The 20,796-nt window shown below is 37.3% G+C and overlaps 2 protein-coding genes and 1 pseudogene across 4 annotated transcripts in view; 1 reads left to right on the top strand and 2 right to left on the bottom strand.

The window, feature by feature from the left end:
- Positions 1-7,540, bottom strand: CEP19 (centrosomal protein 19). 3 transcript variants are annotated; one of them, XM_069557014.1, is made up of 3 exons: positions 6,634-7,540; positions 3,125-3,324; positions 1-2,403 (listed from the first exon to the last, which is right to left on the bottom strand). In XM_069557014.1, the coding sequence occupies exons 2-3, from the start codon at positions 3,252-3,254 to the stop codon at positions 2,042-2,044; spliced, it is 492 nt and encodes a 163-aa protein (XP_069413115.1). In that variant the 5' UTR covers positions 3,255-3,324; positions 6,634-7,540; the 3' UTR covers positions 1-2,041. The 3 variants fall into 3 exon arrangements, with proteins under 3 accessions (XP_069413115.1, XP_069413118.1, XP_069413121.1); XM_069557017.1 differs by having other exon boundaries at positions 3,125-3,321; positions 6,634-7,448; XM_069557020.1 differs by having other exon boundaries at positions 3,125-4,715; positions 6,128-6,784.
- The window catches only part of PIGX (phosphatidylinositol glycan anchor biosynthesis class X), a 25,107-nt gene continuing 10,269 nt past the window's right edge, over positions 5,959-20,796 (top strand). Inside the window, exons 1-4 of the mRNA XM_069593178.1 lie at positions 5,959-5,970; positions 6,732-7,131; positions 10,224-10,287; positions 16,737-16,878. Of these exons, the coding sequence (XP_069449279.1) occupies positions 5,959-5,970; positions 6,732-7,131; positions 10,224-10,287; positions 16,737-16,878 (618 nt within the window). The remainder of the gene's footprint in view (positions 5,971-6,731; positions 7,132-10,223; positions 10,288-16,736; positions 16,879-20,796) is intronic.
- Positions 13,770-14,556, bottom strand: LOC138429532 (ras-related protein Rab-5A pseudogene; annotated as a pseudogene).

Here is a 20,796-nt window from a genome sequence, read left to right on the forward strand (position 1 = left end):
TGAGTGGATGTAACATTTTTTATTTCATTTAAAAAAGGCTTATCTCATAGTGTATGAAGTCACTCAGTCTCACTCATAATAAAAGCAATGCAAATTAGAACTATGGAGATACCATTTTTAAATTATAAAACTGACAAAGATCAAGTATGATAACTCTTTCGATGAGCATGTGGGGAAAATAGGTACTCTTATGTACTGCTGATAGTTTAAATTGCTACAACCTTACTACAAAAATGTATTTACTGTGCATTCGTAAAATACACTCTACCCCATCTCCTACCATTTTTCTTTTGCTCAATCTGTTCTAACCACACTGGCCTCTTTACACTTCCTCAAATACATCAAGCACACTCCAGCCTTGGGGACCTATGTACTTCCCATTTTCCACTACCCCTGATATGCACATCAATTTTTCCTTACCTCCTTCAAGCCTTTGCTCAAATGTCACCTCTTCAGTGAGGCCTTCTCTGAAGTCCCTGTCAAAAACAGCGGCACCCATACCATCATTCTCTTTTCACTCTGTTTTTAACTCTGAGCAGGTATCATATGACATTATTCTATGTGTTTATTGTTTCTCCCCTCCAAGCAGACTGTAAAGTTTATCAAAGCCTGCACCCCCAGACTCTTGAACAGTAGAAGCTCAGCACGTTGTAGGTGCTCAGTAAGTACTGACTGAATGAATGGGACTCTTTGGCAGACAATCTAGCAGTATCTATTATAATTCTGGATGCACAAACCCAGCAATTCCCCTCCAGGTGTCATTTACAGTTCTGCAAGATGGGGAATGTACGAGGTTTTTCACTGTGGTACTGTTCGTAATAGTGAAAGGGGAAAACAACCCAAGGCCAACTTTTGAAGTAGATCATCTATATCTACACAGTGAAGTAATACGCAATTATGGTGGGATCTCCAGCTCTGAAAGTTCTTTTGCTACCTTTGGCAAATAAACATTTGAGACATGGCCATCTTAAATCCTTGGTGATACCACTATAAGAATGATCTTTTTAACGAGACTTTTAATGCTCAAGAGAGCAGAGATGGACAGGTAGAAAGAGTAATTTTTACAACTTTATTTAATGAGTACTAATTTCCTTGCAGAAAACAGAGGATTTCTACCAATTAAATAATATTCTAATATGAAGAAAGATGTATCTATACGTATATTACCGTGTACAACAAAGATATTCTCTTTGTAGATACAAAGTCATGAATAGGCCTAAACTGGCAGTACTTATGTTCACTTATTATGGGTAGATTTCCCATTTTATGAACAAACTTCTTATTTATGAGAAGAGGTTCAGGTTTCAGAATGTCTTGAGTGTATATTTCCTGATACTAGGGCAGGGAGAGGGACCAGAATTCCCCTGCTGTCCATCAAATTGTATCCATTTGCAGCTACAGAGCATTCTACAGGGGTTCTCATCTACTACAGAGTTAAATACATATAAAGATAATATATACAGGATACTCCCCTAGCAATCATCATGTCCTCCAATATTATCACATTATAATTTGCTTACTGTTCCTCAAATAAAATGTTCTAATTCCTATGTCTTTGCCAATCTCCCACAACATCCCTCTTTTTTTCCTCCCAATTTCTCTAATCAGGAATCCTACCTAAGCTTCTATCCAAATACTATCTCAAGGGCCAGCAAAATACCATTTTGCCAGTGAAGGACAAAGTCCTTCCTGACTATTCTACCTTACAGTAATCTAGGTTCTGATCCTCTTTATCAAGCATTTGGAACTAATCTTTTTGCCGCTTAATACCATTAAATTAGCTTTTCACAAGCTTTTGACTTATCTTCCAATTAGACTGTAAGCTCCTTAAAGGCAGATCCCTATATTTTGTTTTCCTATATTCCACAGGCACCTACATAGTAGATGCTATATACATCCCGGTTTGGAAAAGTAACACTGTCAATCCAAATGTGACCTAATCCGTACAGTGTTCTTTACAGACTTTTCTACAATCAATCTATGGTCTTGTATAAATATGCATTTTCTACTACTCAATAATTTTTTTTCCAGTTTTTGGTTATCAGAAATCTTCAGCTGACTCTGTGTCCCAGCCACAGGACTGTAGCTGTTCATCCTGTGGGAACTCCACTTCAATATCATAGACAAAATCTGGATCATCCTTCTTCTTCTGATTTTTCTCAAAAAGTTCATCCATGATGCTCTTCCTTTTGGCAAGTTCCTTGTCATCTAGTTTGTTCAGGTCTTCCTCAGGATCAATGGTTGTTTCCCGTTGAATCTGTTCCATTGTTTCTGCCAGGCTCTGCCCCCACAAGTTACCTCGTAAAAAGCTGAATAACTTCTCCAGCTGCTTCAGGGATACCTGTTCCAGGTAACCCTTGTGTCGTGGATTATTCTTTAATTGTTCGGCAGCTCTGCTGCAATCTAGGAGCGAGAAACAAAACTATTATACCACACACTACTATACCACTCAGTAGTCTGAGACTTCTGAGACTATAGTAGTAGTAGTCTCAGACTACTGAGGCCCCACAAATTACTGAAAGCATTACCTATCATTATAGTCAAGTAGCTACGTGGCTTTTGGGAATGAATTAAGTTACAGACCTATTTCTTTACATCCAGCTTTGAGTGTGATGGGGGAAGGATCGACATATTTTTTATTTCTGTAATTTAAAATCACTTTGAGGAGATGTTAAGTACTTCCAACTGAAGAAAATGTCTGAGAAGAAAAAGTAGTATTACAGCTTTAGATATTAGAATTGGTACTAAGGAAATATCAAGACTACAAATTAAAAAACACATTTGGAGGAGGAGAAGGGAATTAATATTATTGAATAATCCTATCTCATTTAACCTCCTCCCAGGGATGGAGGAGCCTGGTGGGCTGCCATCTATAGGGTTGCACAGAGTTGGCCATGACTGAAGCGACTTAGCAGCAGCAGCAGTAGCTGACCTGATAAAATTTCCTTTAACAGATTAGGAAATGGATGCTCACCAAGATTAAATAATTTAGTCAAATTTACACCCCCACCCTGACAGTCATGACTTGAACCTTGGTCTGTCTAACTGAAGACCATATCACTCCATTACATGAGACTGACTCAGATAATAGTTATGATAAGAGGCAAGATAAAACATAAGATACCTGAATACTTGGAAAAGTTTCGGACTGGCATGATGCGCTGGCGATTTTTCCCCTTCATTTCATTCTCGTAGATTAAGATAATAGCCGGAGGCTGGAACCTAATTCCACATTTTTTGGCAGTGCACATCATTCTCACATACACTTCATGATAAATCAGAGGAAATCTGATGACAATGTGTTAGTCACATAATGACTTCCTGCTAAAGGGGGAAAAAAGTTAAGTGTTGGGTAAATCACATCCCTCCCTGCTTTTCCTCCCTGGTGAATATGGCTCTAGTCCAGTTCTGGAGATACATGGTCAGTTCAAGCTCAGTATTTCAAGAGCTATCTTGAAAGTTCAGTTTGGCCCTGGGTTATCCTTAATCTGTAGAATCCCTGGTTCATTGAGGGATGTAGGCTGGTTCACACATGAGCCTAAAATGCAATTCAGTTTGGATCTCTTAGTGCACTGTACTTTTAACCAAAGACTGTAGGAACCCCTAACTCAGCCCAAGAATCAACTTACAGGATCTCTTTTTGTTTACCAATTAAACAAGTATGTACATGCACCCTCAATGTCAAGGTACTAAGGATTTTTTAAATCTTTTAAATAAATTATGTCCTGAGAGTCTGTCCCCAGACCAGACCTCCCCCTCCTATACTTCCCCAATCATTCCACTCTTTGAGGTATTTTTAATTTGTTTTGTTTTTCACTGCACTGGGTCTTCATTGCAGTGTCTGGGCCTCTCTTAGCTGCAGTGCACAGGTATGTAGGCTCTCAAGTTCCCTGACCAGGGAGCAAACTTGCGTCTCCTGCATTAGAAGGCAGATTCTTAACCACTGAACTGGCAGGGAAGTCCTTCATTGAGTTTCTTGTGTTTTTTTTTCCTCATTGAGTTTTTGGTAACTACTTATTTAATCACCTATCTTTTTCTCTTCTATTCTGCATGCTCCTTGAGGGCAGGAAACATGTCCAAAGTTCACCACACTATCCCCAACACAATATCTGGATTAGGTATTCCATTGTTTAATTCAGTGTATCCTGTACATTCTCTAAGTGTTGACGGTCTAGAAGTCTGATCAAGAAGGCAGACCCGAAGCAGAATCAGCCTTCACATTTTCAAGGCAATAAAGCTTATATGGCTTTTATTTCAACTTGTTTCACTACATGATGTTTTTTCAGTTACAAGAAAAAGTCATTTTAAAGGTTAATATTTTTCATTCCCTCTTCCCTGCTCTCAATGCAAAAATATATTTAATTATAGGGAATGCTTTAGATGTGACTATGGTATTCTCAGGAAGATTTGCAAATGTCAAAAAATCTAGAAGTAAAGTAGCAAAGGGATGATACCTTCATAAATTTAGTTCTGCCAGAGAATCACAATAGAAACAGGATTACTTAATAGATATTTACTGGAGAATTGGGAGGGGGTAGGAAGAAACATACAAAATAATAATCATCCCTGATTCCTTCCAGTCTTTTTTCTAGACATAGTTTTAGTATGTTTTTATATTGATACATACTATTTCCTGCCTTTTAAATTTTTAAAGAAACTTATTTTGCTGAAAGTGAAGTCGCTCAGTCGTGTCTGACTCTTTGCGACTCCATGGACTGTAGCCCATCAGGCTTCTCCATCCATGGGGTTTTCCACACAAGAATACTAGAGTGGGCTGCCATTTCCTTCTCCAGGGGAATCTTCCCCACCCAGGGATCGAACCCAGGTCTCCCACATTGCAGGCAGATGCTTTACCCTCTGAGCCACCAGAGTGGATTTACAATATTGTGTTAATTTCTGCTATATAGCAAAATGACTCAGTTATAAACATATATACATTCTTTTTTGTATTCTTTTCCATTATGGTTTATCACAGGATATTGACTATAGTTCCTTGTGCTATACAGTAGGACCTTATTACCCATGCTATACATGACAGTTTGCATCTGCTAATCTCAAACTCCCAATCATCTCTCCCCCAAACCCCCTCCCTCATTGCAACCACAAATTCGTTCTCTATGTCTATGAGTCTGTTTCTGTTTGTAGGTAAGTTCATTTGTGTCATACTTTAGATTCCACATACACTGTATTATATGGTATGTCTTTCTCTTTCTTACTTCACTTAGTATGATAATCTCTAGGTCCATCCATGTTGCTTCAAATGGTATTATTTCATTCTTTTCTATGTCCTGTCTTTTAAATTTAACAACCCATGTAATTTTGTCTTTAAATGCAAACTTAATGTCATTCTAAAATGCAAACTTATGACTGCAAATGTTTTGTTCTATGGATATACCATAATCTATATTATTCAGCTCTTACTGTTGGACTGAGAATTTTTACTCTTAGGAAATGGATCATATATAAAGAATAGCTTTGTCAAATTATTGTGTTCTGTCTCTGATTTGATTCAGTGATCCCATCTCATCCCTTCTTTCTTCTTTTCCTTCTCCTCCTCCTTCTTCTCCATCTCTTTCCTTTCCTTCCTTTTTTTTAAAAAACAAATACTTCTCCCAGTTCGCCTCACTAAAATTTGTTAGTAGTGAGCACAATATAAATTTCACACACTCACGTGACTGTATTAATAAATAATGCATGAAAGTTATGCTCAATAATGAAGTTTTATGACTATACTCTTCTTTCTTTTTAAAATTAAACTTTTATTTTTACTAAAGTATTGTTTGTATTGTTAATGTAACATAATTTTATGAGGCTCATAACAAAGAACTGCTGTCCTCACCCCGTCCCCTTTCCACAGGTAATCAGTTTCAATTCTTTTAAATGTTTCTTCCAAAATCTATCTCTATATTTCTTAACAGCATGCTTATATTGCTATATTGAATTTTAGGTAGTATCCAGATGGCACTAGCGGTAACGAACCTGCCTGCCAATGCGAAGGCACAAGAGACACGGGTTCGATCCCTGGGTCGGGAAGATCCCCTGGAGAAGGAAATGGCAACCCACTCCAGTATTCTTGCCTGGAGAATCCCATGGACAGAGGAAACTGACGGGCTACAGTCCATGGGACCGCAGAGTCGGACACGACTGAAGCGAATGAGCTCTGATATCTCTCGCCTTTAAGACATTCATCCTAGGGCCCTCCGTTCTGCTCTAATCTGCACCTGATACTCTCCAGGTCTGCTTACACATTCAATTCATGAAGACAGACGACACATTTACCAAGTTTTTCTTCTAGACATTAATACTTTCCTCCCCAGGGATCAATGACTGGCATATCTTGCCAAGCATCGCCCACAGCATCTAAGAATGTACGGATTTTGCCATCAGGTAGACGATCCTCTCCCTAACCATGCCCCTCACTAGTGCAAGGCTGATTTTCTTATAAGTACAGAAAATGCATCTTCTGCAGGTCAACGTCTAAAACCTGTCCACCAACCGTAGTGCACCTAGGAGCACTTAATTTCACTTTAAGGCCAGGCAAAGCCTGGCGCTGCAGAAAAAGACGACAGCCACAGCTTCGCAGACGTGACTGTAGGGTGAATTCTCAGGCAGGAGGATCGCATCGGCAAATACCTGGAAGTTGAGGAGAATGCCGGGAGCTCGGCTAGGCGGTTCCCAGGACAGCGTGCGGGGTTCAGTGTCAGACTCGGGGTCCACGGAGCTCTCCCCAGACCAACAGCCCTAGTGCACGTCACTGCGCTTGCGCCACTCCTCGCTCCGCCCCCGACCGTGAGGGCGAGGGGCGGGGCGACGAAGGTGCTGGACGAAGGCCTGCCGCTATCCCGGAACATTTAGGGGCGGGGAGCCGGGAAACTGCAGGATCGCAGGCATGCGCGAAGCGAATCTTACTTCCGGGTCCCAAACTCCGTGACAGTGCGGAGCGGTGTGAACCTTGTGCACGTTCCTCCGATCGCATTTTATCCCCGCGTGCTCTTCTGGGGCGCGCGTTCTTCTTCGTCCTGGCTGCCCCAGCGGTGGCCGTCAGGGCAGTGGCCTGGCTGCTTCTCTGGGAGGCTGCTGGGTTCACCTGCTCGCCAGCCACAACATTCAACAACACCCACTTCGTCGCCGGTAAGGGGCGGAGCTGGGCCTCGGGAGTGGGGCCGGGTTAAGGTCTGAGAGGGTGGGGAGCACTCGAGATTCCCGAGACCTCTCACTTCCTCCCTTTACAAACGTGCTTCTCGCGACCCTAGAACCGTAGGGTGAGTGAAAGTGAAGTGAAGTCGCTCAGTGGTGTCCGACTCTTTGCGACCCCATGGACTATATCTCACCAGGCTCCTCGGTCCATGGGATTTCCAGGCAAGCATACTGGAGTGGGTTGTCATTTCCTTCTCCAGGGAACCCGCATTGTAGTCAGACGCTTTACCGTCTGAGCCACAGGGAAGTAGGGTGAGTAGCAGGAGATAAACAACAAAGGCTGCAAGTTCCTGCACGTCCCACCGCCCCCGCCTCCATTCTTTGTGACCAGTCCTGGTTCTCTGGAGAGGAAGGCTTGGTCTTTCTGAGGAGGGACTGGCAGCACTATTACTAACGCGCTGTGAAGTACAGCCGTGAAGCATTTTGGGGTGCTCTTGGGATGCATGAGGCTTCTGACTACTGCGGGACCAACAAAGCCTAAGTGCCCTGTGAGGTGTGAGAACCCCAATCTAGAATACCTTCCCTTGGGGAGCGTGGAAAGGGGAGGACGACTAATTTTGTTTTACAAACATGTTTGATAATAAACTGGATTGGGCTAGGGTTTCTTTAAGACTCCGGGCTGGGCGAGCGAGTCGATTCACTTCTTTGTGCTCAAGTTCGGGGGCAGAAGTGCTGTGCTGGTGCTGTGAATCCAGCCCTCGTGGAGCTTGCAATGTAGTAGGGGAGATGGGTAAGTGCAGTAGTAGTTACAATAAAGTGATAACGTTTGATAGGGAAAGAAAAGTCAGTACACACACACACCAGGAAAACCAGTACGGAAGCTGTCTTTAAAACCAGGATACTAGATTAGTATCTGTCAATCAGTGCAGTTCTGCTTTTGTGTGTTTATATATTAGGTTCTGAAATTTATTTGAAGAAGGAATTATTAGGCGAAAAATAATTTTCAAACGACTGGGCTTATTGATAACTAAAGACTTTACAGCAATTTGTAAAGGGGGTCAATTTCCAGAGCCAATTCGGGCCACAAAAACGAAATAAGTAAAATTTAAGAGTAAAAATCTTGAAGGTGAATTCAGATGCAACAAATTCATTTTGAAAATGGTATCTTTGCCTTAAAAATCATAAATAATCTAGTATCTAGCATTTGCTATACTGTTTGTAAATTAGCTTTTTTATCATCCCAAGATAAATGAAATTTACCATTCTTTAGTCTACTCCATAGAATTTAAGCCTGTTAATCTGACCTTTTTTCTAGTTTAATTTACAGGCAGATATAAACCCTTCCCCCACCTCTGTTAAAATTAAATATTGAAGAAATGTCTGAATTTTTACAAGAGATATTCTATAAGTTATTTGTTTGGGAAAGGATGAGATATGCTTCCCCAAAGTAATTAAGGATTTTGTTAAATAGCAAGAAGAGCTGAAATACCTTAGGCTTTAAAAATCAGGCAAATCTTACTTCTAATCAGTGACTTACCTAGTTGTATGACCTGCTGCTGCTGCTGCTGCTAAGTCGATTCAGTCGTGTCTGACTCTAGACAGTTAGTATTTATGTCAGAGTTTACTCCTGTGTTGTAGAAGGAAATGGCAACCCACTCCAGTATTCTTGCCTGGAAAATCCCATGGACGGAGGAGCCTAGTAGGCTACAGTCCATGGGGCTGCAAAGAGTCAGACACGACTGAGCTACTTCACTTTTACTTTATTCCTGTGTTGGAGAGGGAAATAGCAACCCACTCCAGTATTCTTGCCTGGAAAATCCCATGGACAAAGGAGCCTGGTAGGCTACAGTCCATGGGGTCACAAAGAGTCGGACATGACTGAGTGGCTTCACTTTACTCCTGTGTACAAATGGCAGTAATTTTGCTGGCCTATTTCTCTAGATCATGAAAGTTAAAATACATGTGAAAACCCCAAGTAGAGAATCTGTCATATAAGTATTATTTAATAAATGTTTTTTATAAATTTATTTATTTTAATTGGAGGCTAATTACTTTACAGTATTGTATTGGTTTTGCCATACATCAGCATGAATCCGCCATGGGTATACACGTGTTCCCCATCCTGAACCCCCCTCCCAAATCTTTCATAGTTTCCCCCTTTTTTCCCTGTTCGGTATATTTCAAATGTTTCCTTTCTACTTCATTTTTGGGGGGGTCTTCTCAGGAATACTCTAATGGAATTCATAACATACAATAGTGTATGGTTTTTCTGTGTGTTTGTTTTAATGTTCTCACACATTTCCAGCTTTTCAAAATGGAGTAAAATTCCATAGCAAGGTGCCTGGGCTGATTTGGTAATCATTGGTAGCTGAATTTTGAAATTTTATGAAACTGACACTGAGTAACTATTTTAATATGTAAGTTCTGCATGGAGTCAGATTAGTGAAATTTCGGGTTATTCTAAATTTATACAAGAACCCTTTGGTCCTTTGAAATGCCTCCAGTTTTTGTTTTTTCTTTAAACCTTCTCAGTGTCTACACACTGCATAAATGTACCTTCTTCTTTTTTCTACTTGTGGATGATAGAATATAGAAGCTGTCAATTTGTATCTGATACTCAGTTTCAGTGAGCTAGGATTAAAATTGAGGTTTCCTGGCTCTTTCGCCGTTCTTTTTTTTTGATGTCCAGTGATCACCTGAATAAAGTAATATAAATAACAAACACTTACAGAGTGGGTGCTCTGTGGTTGACCCTGTTCCAACTGCTTCTACATATATTAAATTCTCATGACAACTAGCAAAGAGAGAAACTGTCGTCTTCAACATCACACAGCTATTAAGGGACAGACTGTTGTTTGAAATCAGCTAATCTAACACCAAAGTCAAGGCTTTTAACCCCTGTGCTACACTAGAAATAGATTTATATGTAGCACAAACTGCTTAAGTTTTAAGGGTGTTTGTTTTGTTTTAGGTTGGTTAGATTTTCCAATCAATTAAAGTCTATTCAAATAATTATTTTCTAATTATTTAAATATTCTTTCATTGAGTGCTTATTTTATTTAAAAAAAGTCTTTTCATTCTTATAGGCATAAGGGCCACTTGTTCTGAAATTATTTTGAGACAAGAAGTTTTGAAAGATGGTTTCCACAGGTAAGTTGCCCATTGACTTATATCAAAATACAATTTCGTGTAATAAAACCTAAAATTGATAGGTGAAAAATGGATAAGCTGAAAAAAAATCGCTTGCATTCTTAAAGTTATAATTGATGAATAAGCAGTTCATAGTTTGAAACAATGATTAAAATAACAGTGGAGAAGAGGAGAAAACAAACATTATTTACTGTACATATCTATTATTTATTTATATAGACAGAAGCTATATATAGATATTCTACTTAATCTTCATAATGATTGTAAGGTAGATGATACCTTTCTTGTATTTCAGATGAGGGAACTAGGGCTCAGGGACTTTACTAAGTAGAGTTTAGAGTGGTAGAGCTCTGATGGAAATTTAGGTCTATCATACTCCAAAGCCACAGTCTCATGTACTAAGATACCACCCTAAATCACCATTTCTGATTTACAAAACTTGGTTCCAAAGCCCAAACTATTTCCAAGATAGAAACTATTCTCAAATATGAATATTGCCAATACTGAAGATATTTAAAAGACTGGTAAAAAGTTGTGGAAGCTGTTCCATAAGAGATTCCCAAACTTTAAAGCCTCTCAAAGTGGTTACTTTGAAGTTATTCTCAGATATTTGATTTATAAATTCTGATACATTTATTTTTAAAATCATTTATGATTTTTTAAACCATTTTATGATTTAAAATGATTTTTAAATCATTTTATACATCACCTTCATTTTATATATCACCTTAAACTAAAATACCTCACTCTCCTCACTCTTCACCTTTAGGCTACATTTGAATGGCTAGGAGGTATAGTAGAAAGAACTTGGTTTTTCTGTTTGTTTGCTTGTTTTTAATTCAAATAAAATTGGACTAACAATGTAGCTCTATTATTTAGTATATGTATACCCTTAGTCAAGTTACTTACGTCTTTGTTACCTTACTGATGAGATTAGATAATGGAAGTATTTCCTTATTAGGGTTGTGAGGATTAGATCAGAGAATATGTGGCAAGTTCCTTAATGTAGTGCTTGTCACATAGCACATACTCAGGAAATGTTAGCTTTTATTGTTAGTAATTGAGATAGGTGATCAATCTGGGCAATATAGTTTCAAAGAAAAGATGTAACTATAAAGTATAAAACTGCTTTTGGGAGAGAATTCACTTCTGAAAGGAAGTTTTTGATAGAGTTCTCGATACATTTTAAGCACTATCAGGGTGATTATGCCAAGTATGTATAAATTCTTTCTTTAACATAATTGGGATGTATCTTCAAGAGGAATGAGAGATAACTGATTCCAAAAAGGAAGAAAGAAGTACCTGAAGAGACTATCAGGACAACAAAAGTAGCTGTCCATTCTAAGCACTGAGGATAAAAAGCAGTATTTAAAGCAACAACAAAGAGTGACAGAACCCACGAGAACAGCTTCAGAAACTAGAAATCTCAGTTATTTGAGACCTTCAGAAAATGCCAACAATCATTTTTTTTTTAAAGGCTTTTTTTGGTTTTGTTTTTAGTTATGTTTTAGCAGGTATAGTCTTGCTGAGAGGGTGGATGAGGAAATATTAACATATCATAGAAGGTAGAATTTGTGGTCCGTCTTATTTCTGTCTTCTTGGTCAAGAAGACTTATTCCCACTTTGGAAAGGTCAAGCAGTTATTAGTAGTAGGAAATTATATAAAAGGGCCTTTACGACTGTAAATTAATTTAGAGTCTCCCCTCTCTGATGAATTATATCTCTTTGAAGTAGGAGAACTTGCTCAAACCATTGCTGAACTTCTTTATAATCTTTGGTTAATCTGGAAGTTAGTTAGCTGTTCTAGATTCTGGGCAGAATTCTTGGCCAGATTACTAAAACGGTGGTTTGTGAGCACAGGATAGAAATTGTTGGTCTCTGGGAACTGTATTCTGGCCTGGAGAATTCCATGTACTTATAGTCCATGGGGTCACAAAGAGTCAGACATGATTGAGCGACTTTTCACTTTGTTTCTTTTATAGAGTTACTGGTTAAGTGGATCAGAGGATACTATAGTTGTAGTATATTTGATTTTCTACAAGTCTTTTGGTGAAATTTATGTGTTCTATTTGTGAGCAAAATGAAGAATGTGAACTGGAAGGTAATACAGGTGAATAACTTCATAAAGATTAACTAATACATCCAACATGTTTTGGTTGGTTGATTGGTTGAATGTCATCTTGGAGGGAGGTCCTGAAGATCTCTGTCTTTTAAAATATATGTTTTTTTCTGATGATAAGATGTTGCATGTTCACTGTTGTTCTGTCGCTAAGTCGTGTCCAGCTGTTTGCGACCCCATGGACTGCAGCATGCCAGGCTTCCCTGTCCCTAACTATCTCCTGAGTTTGCTCAAACTCATGTCCATTGAGTTGGTGATGCCATCCAACCATCTCATTCTCTGCCGCCCGCCTCTCCTCCTGACCTCAATCTTTCCCAGTAAAATATTAAAACAGCTCTTTCCTTTCAAAGGGGGAGAAAAGGAAAAAATTTAACTGTTTTAATAACTATACATTTGCATACTTTTAAGTAGCTCTTTAAGTATTACAAAAGAGTAATAAACATGGTTGGATGACATCACTAATTCAATGGACATGAGTTTGAGCAAACTCCGAAGATAGTGAACAACAGGGAAACCTGGAATGCTGTAGTTCATGGGGTTGCAAAGAGTCGGATATGACTTAGCAACTAAACAACATGGAAACTACAATATGTTACCCTACTCACAGCACAGCTGAAGATGGACTTTAAAATAAGTTTGAATGTTCGTAATTGTTAGTGTATTGACTATTATGTTCAGTGGGGGCAAAAGCTCCTTCTCTGCCACTAAACAACAAAACCTATGTAATGGCTAGCAGTGATTAAACAGAATCACAGACACCTGATTTATTTCAGCTTTGTTGATAAGCTCACATGTCTGAGGGGACTCAATTTATTAAATGCACTTATCACTTTTCATATTCCTAAAACAAGATGGGTTTACATTTGATTTTTCATTTGAAAAATAATAGATCTGGCTAGAGTTTAGAGACTATTGATGTTCATTTTTTCCCCTTGAAGATACGGGACTATTTTCTTTTGAATAATTTGTTAAAATGTGGAACATACCCTTTAAATATAGATACTAGGAAAAATTACTGTTAGCCTGAATACTGTGGCTAAGTATAAGTTTCTTTAGACTCTACTTCTAAATAAAGAATGTTTCTGGAGTATTCCAGATCTTTTTCATAGAACTGTGGATTCTGATTCACTGTGGGTCCAGTCACTTGTCTATGTCTCTGTTGATGAGAAATGATTCCCCCAATGTGCCAGTGAAATAGGTGGACACACAGCTCTCATTCTCTCCGTCTGTTTCTGAAATATTAGTCAGGGACACATGCATGTTATTAAAAATGAAGTTCAAAACACTTAAAATAATTCTGTATTAGACACTATTAACTCTATTATAAGTCATACTAAACTTGTTTAATGCTCCAATTCCCCTGCTAACATTTAGAAAGCAGAAGAATATTCTGCCTAACCACTGACCCCTGGTTGACTGTAATGGGTTCAGTAAGATCTGCTGCTCTTGCTCTGGAAGAATTTGGTCCTGGATTCTGTAGTTCATTCCTTGGCAACTTTTTAGCTATTACTGTGAATATTTCATTTACATTCATTGTTGTTTGAGGTGATATCTTCAAGAATACCTTGTCATTTGCACAGCACTGCGCTTCCTGGAAATCTCAGCCCATTTTTTCTAGATCGACCTACTTTCCTGGTAAAGTTATGACAGTGTTAGGACTCACTTCCCTCTGAAGTAATTTAACCTAGTTTTTTGTTCTTGCAAAGCACTCCTCATTTACCATATCATATGCAACTAATGGCTGCCGGTACTCCTCTGTAGTAATGTTGCTAGGCTGTTATAATCATTCTTGACCAATTGTATCCCATGTCCCATATTTCATGCAGCTTAGAAAAACAGCTTTAGTGATACTGTCTTGAAAGTCATGAAATTGGCCCTTCACAAAATGAAGCACCAGGCTTGATTGCCAATAGCAGGCTCTCCCAGAAATACTAGTTGGAACTGGCATATTTTATTTCCAGTATTGACCCCTTGGGTTTTGTTGCTTCTTGATTAACCACGTTCAGATTTGAAAGAAGTCCCTAATTTCAGTCTCTTGCATCAATTTCCAGGTTGCAGGGTGTCAGTTTTTCTTTCTGGAGGTAAAGAAACCTGAGACCATACCTGCAGGTCTGTGGGACCAAGGCTGCCTGGCAGCAGATCCCAGGCATAGTCTGAAGGACAAGCGAGCTGAGGCTGTGGCTTGGAGGAGGCCGTATCTCCTCCTCCTATTGATCTCCAATTTAATGCCAAGTTGTTAAGAGACCATATTCTGCTTGATTTCAGTTCTTTTAAACTTTTAGAGACTTCTTTTAGTGCTCAGCATATAGTTTTTCTTATGCACTTAGAATGTTCTATTACTATAATTGTCAGTTAGATCTGTATCTTTACTGATTTTCTCTCTACTTGTTCTATCCATTACTGAGAGAAGGGTATCAAAATCTTTTGCTGTAATTGTAGATTTATCTGTTTATCCTTATGGTGCTACCAGTTTTTACTATGATGTAAAATACAGGAATCTTTGAAGCTCTGTTATTGGATGCACACAATTATATTTTATATATAAATTATTGTTATATTTTATTTTCTTATTATATTTTCTTGATGATTGACCCTTTTATTTTTGTGTGGTATTCTTCTTTATCCATGGCAATACTCCTTGTCCTAAAGTCTTCTTTTTCAGTATTATTATAGCCACTCTATAGTATTATTATTAATATTTGCATACATTTTTCCATCCTTCTACTTTTACCTGTGTTTATATTTGCCATTTCTTGTGGACAGCATATAGTTAAGTGTTGCTATTTCATCCAATCTGTCAATCTCTGTATTTTAACTGGAGTGATTAGACCATATACTTTTAATGTTAATATAGATTTGGTTTGGTTGGGTTAAATTTATTCATCTTGCTTCTTTTCTATATCTTTTTCTGTTTGTACCGTCTAATCTTTTTTTCTTTTTTCTTGCCTTATTTTGGATAAATGGAATATTCTTTGATCATTCCATTTTATCTCCATTTTTGGCTTATTAACTATACCTCTCTCTTTTTTAAAAATTAGTTGCTTTAGGGCTTACAATTTTAACTTGTCACAGACCACCTTCAGATAATACTGTTTCATACCATGAATAATGCATGAATCTTATAGCAGAATAGTTCATTTCTTTCTCCTCACCTTTATGCTATTCTTGCCATATGTTAATTAACTTTATGCTTTTTTGCTTATGTTATAAACCTGCCATATATTGTTGGGTTACTTTTGCTCTGATCAGTCATATTTTTTTACACTATTATTTATTTTAATTGTGGTAAAATACCTGTAACATAAAATATGCTGTCCTAACTGTTTTAAATTGTACACTTTAGAGGCATTAAGGATATTCCCATTGTTGTGTTACCATTATTACTAATATCCATAGACTGCTCTTCATCTTACAAAACTGAAATCTGTACCTCTTAACAGTAACTCCTCATCCCCATCCCCCAACCACCTGCCCCTGGCAACCGCCATTCTACTTTCTATCTCAGTGGGATCTCTGCTGAACTCTTTGGTTTCTGTCCTTTGGTTGGTAGAATGCAGTGTCTTTGTGAAATTTCAGAATTTCTTATCTTTCAGTTCCTTGGTAATTCCTTGTCCAGTCTTGTGGAGTTACATATTACTCATGTTTGTTTTAGTATTCAATAAAAATTCAAGGGGACTCCAATTCAGACTTCTAGAACTCTTTGTACAAAGATACTTCCTTTCTGGAACATAGTGCTGTGACTTCTAGCTGCTTAAGCCTCCCTTATCTTCTATCCCTGTTTTCTCAGTTAAGCAAAACCACCATGCTTGGGACCTCCTTCTCTGCACTGGGTCCAAAATAAGCCTCCAGAGAGAAAGCTGAGACAATTCTACATTTATGTTTATAACCTATTTTAGATTAATACTTGTAGTGTGGTATGAGGTAGAGGTCACAGTTCAGTTTTTTCTGTATAGGTACACAGTTGTTTCAGCATTGTTTGTTGAAAAGATAATCTTTTCCCCATCAAATTATATTGGCACCTTTATTTTTAAAAAGTGTGTGTCTGTTTCTGGACTTCATCCTTTTCCATTGATGTTTGTCTGTTTTCACCCTAATATGATACTGTGACTATGACATGAATTTATGAAAGATCTAATGAGTGATTCTGATGTGATATAAATATTTCATTTGACTTCATGACCTTCTTTTGAAAAACTAATTTGAAATATAATATTTGTACTAATTTAAATATAAGCTTGTTATATTATATTAGCTTGTTTAAAAATTGAGTGAATTCTTAAGAAAAAAAAATTAAATGAAGATATTTACTTAAAACATACTTGTCTTACAGAGACCTGTTAACAAAAGTGAAATTTGGAGAAAGCATTGAGGACTTGCAGACCTGTCGACTCTTAATTAAACAGTACATCCCAACAGGACTCTTTGTGGATCTGTATGAGTTGGCTTCATTACGAGAGAGAAACATAACAGAGGTACAACTGTTAGAGGGTTTTTTTGAGAGGGTTGTAATTGGGTTAAGAAAAAATAGATAAGATGACATTGTAGTTATTTTTTAATTCATTTTGTTAAGTGTATATAAAAGATAGGATGGGAGTATTCTTTAAAAAGTGAGTGAAATTTGTCATACTTGTCTGTAATAAGTCAGCTAAAATGACATTTATATTAAAGCTTGTCTTTGAAAAGATTAGTGGTTAATAAATACTGCTTCAACAACAACTTTGTTAAAATTTGACATATACCCCAACATATATGTGGGGTACATATATATATGTATAATTTGGGTATGGGAGGAAAGAAAACAAATATTTATTGGATATCTATATAACAGGTTTTTTTTTTTAAGGAAGCAAGATAAAATTAAGCATTATAAGAAAGATTATGTCCTACACTCTTTACATAGATTAATCTTTAGAGCATCCTTGGAAAGATTCCATTTTCTAGATAAGGAAACAGGCACAAAGGGTCCAAATAACTTATCCCGGATCACATAGGTAAATGGAAAAGCCAAGAAATGAATCCAGGATTGTCTAATTGCATAGTTTTTTGTTCTTTTGGGAAATGAATCTTACTCCTTAGTTAAGAGTTTGCGGAACTTTGATAAGAATCACCAGGGGGTATTTTTGGTGCAGATTATTGTCTTTCTGAGAAAGCTTAATTCAGCAAATCATATGGATCCCCAAGTCTGTTAATGACTGAAGTGATTCCTATTAAGAAATTTTGGGAAACTGTCTTAGTTCATTCTATATATGAATTTGAAAAAGACAAAATACATTTGGATACACTTGGAGTCATTTAGAATGGTGGTTTATTTCTAATTGTGGTTTAGTCTAATTTCTTCACCTGTTTTATTTACATTTGGTTTTGAGTAGGTAATTATATCCTCATGGTTTATAATTCAGGGAGTATAAAAAGTGTACAATGCTAAACTTTCACCTATTTTAACCCCTAGTTATCATTTCTTGCTATTTCTGTTTCTGTGTCTGTATGGCAGTTTAGGTACACATGTTCACATATATGGCAGTTTAGATACATATGTGGGAAGATTCCTTTTTTTTTTTTCATTTGTTTCTTTTTTTCACTGAGCATGAATTCTAAATGAGGCTTTTTAATTTTTACACAGTATGTTTTGGGAATTCCCTGGCAGTACAGTGGTTAGGACTCCACACTTTCACTGCCAAGGGCCCAGGTTCAGTCTCTGGTCTGGGAATTAAGATTCTGCAAGCTGAATGGTACAGCTAAAAAAAAAGTACATTTCAAATTTAAATACAGTTCTTGGCTTGTACTGACATGGATTGGAATCATATTTAAGTTTACTTAATAAAATGATCTACCATGTTTTAAGAAAGTGGAATTTTTTTATGTATAGATACCCCAAAAGAGGTCACATGCCTACATACCCATACCTGCGGTTGGGATGAGATAGGGGTGTGTGCAGGTTGACTATAATGAGAAAATAAGGTGGGTAAAGGGTCCCATTATAGACTGTTGACAGCTTTATCTTGATTTTCTGCTTCCTAATTCTCTAATATGTAATTACAAATCTTTTATGTGAATTTACTTTTTCATTTTGGAAGCTTCTAGAAAAATAGATGTCTCGTTTGTATAATTAGAAGTTGATTTCCTGATATATTAGATGCTATTTCCTTCTGCCTAGCTGAGTTGAGACTGTGGCCCCAATTCTTTGTGCAAAGAAACTTTGTCATGAGATATGTTATTATTTGGTGAATTTAACTAGATAGAAGAGAATTTATACATAGGGAATGATTGATGCTTATATATCTCGACTCTATTAGATAAGACAGAATTTTTGACTGTATGGATGATATGACAACAAAATGTTTTTTAAAAGAGTTTATAGCTTCTGAGCAATTTGAAAATAAAAACAAGTCTTAACTAGTTTCATTGTAGATTTTTAATCAAAATCTCTCACATTCTTTGGAAATGGCATAATATTAGATTGAAACATAAGAAATTGATATTTTATAGGTCAAAATGGAAGTGTTTTTGAAATTGCAGGTTTCACTCAGTCAAAATGCGTTAGGACTTCTGCCTTGGCCAAGTTGAAGAACAGGGAACACATGTGCTTTCTGCTTGAAACAACCAAGAAGTAGACAAAATATAAGAAAGAATGGAAAAAATAATTGAATATCAAGCAGTGAAATCTTAGAGATGAGAAATAAATAAGCTTAGCCCTTCAGTTGTCCTAGTTTATTACACGAGAGTTCAGACTGTAGTGCAGGGAGGGTGAACCTAAGCAGAGCCTAGTGGACTTCTTGAGTTAAGGAGATAAAGGTAAGATTTGGGAAAGACCAAAGTCACTAAAAGTGCTTTCCAGGTGACACTAGTGGTAAAGAACCCGCCTGCCAATGCAGGAGACATAAGAGATGCAGGTTTGATCCCTGGGTTGGGCAGATTCCCTGGAGGATGGTATGGCATGGCAACCCACTCCAGTATTCTTGTCTGGAGAATGCTATGAACAGTCCATAGGGTCACACAGAGTCAGATATGACTGAAGTGACTTAGCATGCATGCACACAGTGTCACTAGAATTCACAAACAGTGTATCAGAGAAGAGAGAACTACATAGAGACAAATTCCAGAGATCCACAGAGATTCCCCTGAATGCATAGTTGAGTATTAATTAATGCATGCATATGAGGAAACTGCTTGATGCTGGGAAAAGAACTATATGAAAAAATTAGAGGTAGTAGTGTCTCACACAGGTCTGGTTGTGGTACTTGTTCCCACCAACCAGACTGAGAAAATCCTTGTAATTCATTAGGCTTTGGATAGAGTAAACAGAAAAACTCAGTAGTGGGGAATACTAAGCCCTGGAATGAACATTATTTCAGTCCTACCTAAACAAATTTCAAAACCAAGACCTTGCAAAAATCAGACAGTTGCAAATAACCTTACAGCATTACAAAGAAAGCTCAAGAATATTTATAGGAATGCAGAAATATCTAGTACCCAACAGGATCAAAATGTCTTGACTCTAGTAAAAGTTTTGCAAGGATGCAAGGATGTGGGAAAATATGACTTGTAATGAGGAGGTAAATGATTCAGTCAATGCTGATCATAGCTGTATTCCTTATATTCAGAAAGGTAAATAGAGAAATGGAAGATACTTGAAAGGGCAGTTGACCTTTTAAAAATTAAGACAGCAAGTATGAGACGGAAAATATTCTGGATGGAATTAATGGCAGATCAATGCAGAAGAAAAGATTAATGAACTTGAAATCATAGCAATAGAAACTACCAAAAATATAAAACAGATAAAGAAAAGAAATGTAAAAAGTGAGTAGAACATTAGTGAGTTGTGGAACAACTTCATGTGACCTACCATAAGTCTAATTGGGTTATTTCTAAGAGATACCTGTGTCCTCACTTTCATTACAGCATTATTTACAATAGCCAGGATATGGAAGCAACCTAGGCATCCATCAATAGGTGAATGGACAAAGAAAATGTGAGATATATATTTCTGAAAATGAGATGTGTATAAATATGTATATATTTACTTGTATTTGTGTATATATGTGTATATACACATGTATATGTATACCCATACACAGAGATACACAGAGATGTTTGAATGTTATGCAAACATTAAAAAAAAAAGAAAAAATTCTGCCATTTGCAACAAAACACATGAACTCTGAAAGTGTTATGCTAGGTAAAATAAATCAAAGAAAGACAAATACTGTACGATCTCACTTATATGGGGAATATAAGAAAAACTGAACTCATAGAGAGTAGACTGGTCATTGCCAGGGGTGAGAATGTAGGAGAAATGGGTGAAGGTAGTCAGAAAGTACAAACTTCTAGTTATAAGATGAGTTAAGTTCTGAAAATCTAATGTATAGCCTGGTGACTATAGTTAACAAACT

Source organism: Ovis canadensis, chromosome 1 (genome assembly GCF_042477335.2).
Source record: "Ovis canadensis isolate MfBH-ARS-UI-01 breed Bighorn chromosome 1, ARS-UI_OviCan_v2, whole genome shotgun sequence".
Lineage (NCBI taxonomy): Eukaryota > Metazoa > Chordata > Mammalia > Artiodactyla > Bovidae > Ovis > Ovis canadensis.